At 33.3% G+C, this 4,460-nt stretch overlaps 1 protein-coding gene across 1 annotated transcript in view; it reads right to left on the bottom strand.

Annotated features, from left to right (window-relative positions):
* RXFP1 (relaxin/insulin like family peptide receptor 1) overlaps positions 1 to 4,460 on the bottom strand; it is a 93,282-nt gene that overhangs the window by 38,180 nt on the left and 50,642 nt on the right. Inside the window, 1 exon segment of the mRNA XM_023532713.1 lies at positions 2,667 to 2,789. Coding sequence (XP_023388481.1) covers positions 2,667 to 2,789 — 123 coding nt within the window.

The raw sequence follows: 4,460 nt of genomic DNA, 5'->3' as shown, positions 1-4,460 counted from the left end.
GGAACAGATGCTCATTGATAAATGAGCAATGGACTGCAATGTCTGGAGGTTGATAACTGTGGGATAAACACTTGGAAATACTTGACATAAAGGACTCAGGTTATGACAGGTTCCTTTTTTATAAATGATGTCAAATTTTTTCATAAATAGCATTCTCTATATTTTCATAATACTCCATTGAAATGGAAAGAGGTAGGTGTTATTATTCCTCACTTAATAGGACAAGCCAAAATACTTTTTAATGTAAAAGATCTTTGTATTTTAAAATTTAATATTCCAAGTTTGACTTTGTAAAGTGAAGTGTGTGAGTGAAAGAGAGCAACTGCTAATTTATTATTCAAAGTTAGCCCTAGTTTTTATAAAAAAAGCTCTTACTATTAGATTATGCAGTTTTATTTTCCAGAATCTTAAAGTCAGCTCTCACACAGTCAAATTTAATGTTTAGCAAGCTAGAACAATGCATAAATAACCATATTTATTTTTTATTTTTTTGTTGATTAGTATTTATGTGAAACATCTTCAAAAAACCCCAACTTCAATGAATATTACTTGGGTTACTGGCTTCTTTGATACTTTATTTATATATGATTTAGTCCATTCTGACATTTACCAATGATAGCTCTAACTCAAAACAAGGAATGAGCTCAGAAATAAAATTTGATATTTACTCTTCAAATGTATTTGCTGTAAAGCCTAGAGTCCCTTTTCCCTATGTAGTTGAACAAAGACTGGAAAGGGGTATGAGGCTGAGTCAGTGCTCTGCAGAGAAAAGAAGAAATGGACAACCTGAATCAAACTGCTCAACCGAAAGTGTAAGAAAATGCTATTTTTAACACAAAATAAAATAAAATGAAATAAAATGTTATAAACTCCTGAGCGTCATTCTCACATTTCCAAATGTCCATTGGAAATTTCTACTGAGTGACCTGTTAATCTCAAAAACTGAAAGAAATTCTAATTTTCCCCATTTACTGTCACCAGTCTCCCCATTCCTGGATCATTCCATTACTCAGACTAGAAACCTTGCAGACATCTTCGACCCTTCCTTCTTCCTTATTTTTCTGAAGCCAATCATTTATGAGGATAAGATCCCAGTTTTTTTCCTTATACCAAGGGTCAAAAACTGGTGGCTCCCATGTCTGCAGACATCTCTTTTGTATGTATGTACGTATGTATGTATGTATGTATGCATGTATGCATGTATGTATGTATTTATTGAGCCAGAGAGTTTTTCTTAATGGAATCAGAATGCCTTTAGGTGGACATATACTTTCTACTTAGTCATTGCCTTATCCTCCTTCATTCCTCCAGCTCTCTCCTGTTCCTCTTTTATAAAGGTTAGCTAAATCACTTAAGAATGAAATCAAATTTTACTTGTGGAAAATGAAAAATCAGATTGCTAGCATCAGGGTGTCCTTTGGTTTGGAATTTCTGGTAATTTGATATAAGCAGTGGAGGTAATAATTTCTTTTCTTTGAAAATAAAATGAAATGATCATAAATTTTATAACCAGCAGTTCCAGTCAGAATTTAAATTATGGAAACTCCCCATAGGACCTCAGATGTTTTTTGGGAGGGATTATTATTTTTTCCAGTAAGACTAATTAGTATAAAAAAGAGCTATGGTGAGTTGAAGATAGGATAGAATTCTATCCTTAGTTTTCCTTTGGAAAAGTCTCTGTGGCTTCACCTGCCCGATACTCTCAGCTCATTATCAATTTGGGTAAACTCCCTAAGGTGACTATCAATTGGGTAAACTCTCCAGGTTCTGTTAATTTGATGGTACTAATATCCCCATAACTGTTCCCATTCTTTATATATGCCAAGCATATGAGTTGCTATGTTATGTGGTATGAGTTTAAAAAGGCAGGACTTGCCAACATTTATAAACTTAAGAATTATTCCTATTTTGTTCTCATATACCCAAAGTCAGAGCTATAAGGCAGTAAAACATCCAGATAAAAACAAAATATCTCAGTAAAATATTGAATTAAAATATCTATTCTCTGCTGATTTCTTTTGAAAGTTTCAACCAAATGTGTATGTGCTTGCATTGCTGAAGTTTGTTGAATTCAAATTAGTACTGGATCAACAAACCGCTTATTATGAAGATATATTTTTTTTACATATATAAGTTTGAGTTACTTAAGGGAAAAAACCCACATCAACATCTCTGAGTCAAATGTGATTCAGAAGAGTTAGATATTAAATATGAAGTTCTGGAAATATTTTATCCAATTTATTTTACTCAGTTTTTTTTTTTATTTATATATACGAGTGTATCAAAATTTATGTTCAAAACAGTCTGAAAGAGCTTTTACAATCTGTGTGAAGTAAAAACTATGAAATTAGAAAGCTCTATATAATAGTTTAATTGGCAACCTTTTTTCTTTAGTTGCATATATAGTTGATGAATCTTTTGTTTAGATAAAATACGGTGATACTAACTACTTCATAGGATTGTTATGAGGAATTAAAATAAATTAATATATGGAATAATTTAAATAGGGGACTGCATTTAATAAATGCAAAATAAATATCCGTAATCATTACAACCGACCATGGAACAATGACATCATCTTTGAATAAAAAATGCATTATTAATAATGACAAGGCCTTAATTATGATACAATTTTACAGGTGCTATTCTGGCTGTCAGGATGAAGCCATTCTTTTCTACTTACATTACAGCCACATTTGAAGAAACTGATGGAATGGCTCGTAATTTGGTGTCATCACAGTCAAGCTTTAAACCTTGGCAAAGACATTGCATGGGCACAGAACCGACCACTGAATAAAGAAAAGGTAGTAAGGAATGAGGACAGTGAAGGACCAGGAAGAGGAGGGTAATGAAAAGAAAGAAATGGAAAGCTATAAAAAATATTTTGTACAAGAGTATGTCATGTCTTACCTAGGCATTAGGGCAATGCTTTAAATTATTATTCAATCATAATAAAAAAAAAAAAAGAAAAGAAAAAAACGACCCCCAGTGATTCCCCCCAAAAGTTTGCTTTTAATTTAACATTAAAATGGTGCTAGAACATTAAGATATAAAAATATACAGATTTACCACGCCACACATTTTTTTAAAAAAATAGCAGATTGCTCTTCTCCACTTTTTTGTAAATGAACAAAGTGGTCTGCTCTTACTAACCCTGGAACAGAAGCTATTTCTGAGGGTTACAGGATAGTGTGTGATGGGCTTTAATTTCCACATTAAAGCAGCTACTTAAGAATAAAGTATTTATCGATAGCATAACCAAAACTTTAGTGGAGGACTAAGTCATTTTAACTGTCGGGAAAGAGTATTAAATATTGAACTACAGTGTTGGTAGATTATTTTTTTCTGGAAAACTCAGGAGTTTTTCAAAGTATTTTTAAGTAATCTTCTGGCTTATATAGGGATGTAAGGATGTCTAAAACTTCATTTATGGGAGTGAACATTTTTTACACACGGCTATTCTATTCTTATGAATGGGTGTTGGAAAGAGGGAGAATGGGGTGTATGACTTTGGCCACCGTGTGGAGCTGTAGTGAGAGTCTTGAAGATGTGATCCAATATTTCTAAAGCCTATGAGAGATTTGCAATAACGTGTTCATATAGATAAATGGTAAAATGAAATTATTATTCAGCATAATAAATACAGTCTGATTCCTGCCTCTAGAGATGAGGAACAGATGATTACTGAGAGCAATGAGGAGTGCTTCCCCTCTAAATTTACTTAGAAGCCATAAACTGTAGAGCAGAGAGGTTCCAGACTCAAATGCCTGCAGGGAACAGGCGAAGCAGGTGTAGACTGTGTCCAGATGTCCCAGTGGAACAGCTTCTCCCTAACTGTTGCCATATTAGGATAGGAACATGTGTAGTTTAATCAACCAACTTCCTCGGAGATGCTGGAATATAATGTTTTACATATAACTACTTATTTTAAAAATGATAATATCTAACTTAACATAGGACAAACAAAAATTTCTATGAGAATTTTCTGCTTGCAGACTTTCAGTTTTGACTTTTAAACAATTTTATTTTATTTTATTTATGGTGATATTGGTTAACGAAATCCATTAAGTTTCAGCTATACGCTTTAACAGTAAGGCACATATATATTTACACTGTGTGTTCACCTCCCATAGTTAGATTTCTTTCTGTCACCACATATTTAAACCCTTTACCCCATCTACCTCTCCCCTCTCCCCTACTCTCCGGTAATCACTAGTCTATAGTCCATGTCCATGAGTCTCTGTTTGTTTGTCCTGTTAAATAATTTTACAGTTGTAAATAACGGTTTTGGCTATGGACCTCTGAAAACTGATCTGCTTCTTTACGTAAAGGCCATATCTAACGTGAATGTGTGTTTATATTGCAGGGAAAAGATGGTGAGGGTTTGAAAGGAAGGTGAAGTTCCTGAGAGTAAGAAGGATAAAAATAGAGGGCAATAAGATTCCAGTGTGTTTTTTTTT

The sequence above is a fragment of the Pteropus vampyrus genome, unplaced genomic scaffold, assembly GCF_000151845.1.
Source record: "Pteropus vampyrus isolate Shadow unplaced genomic scaffold, Pvam_2.0 Scaffold88, whole genome shotgun sequence".
Lineage (NCBI taxonomy): Eukaryota > Metazoa > Chordata > Mammalia > Chiroptera > Pteropodidae > Pteropus > Pteropus vampyrus.
This window is presented reverse-complemented; position numbering and strand designations above follow the sequence as displayed.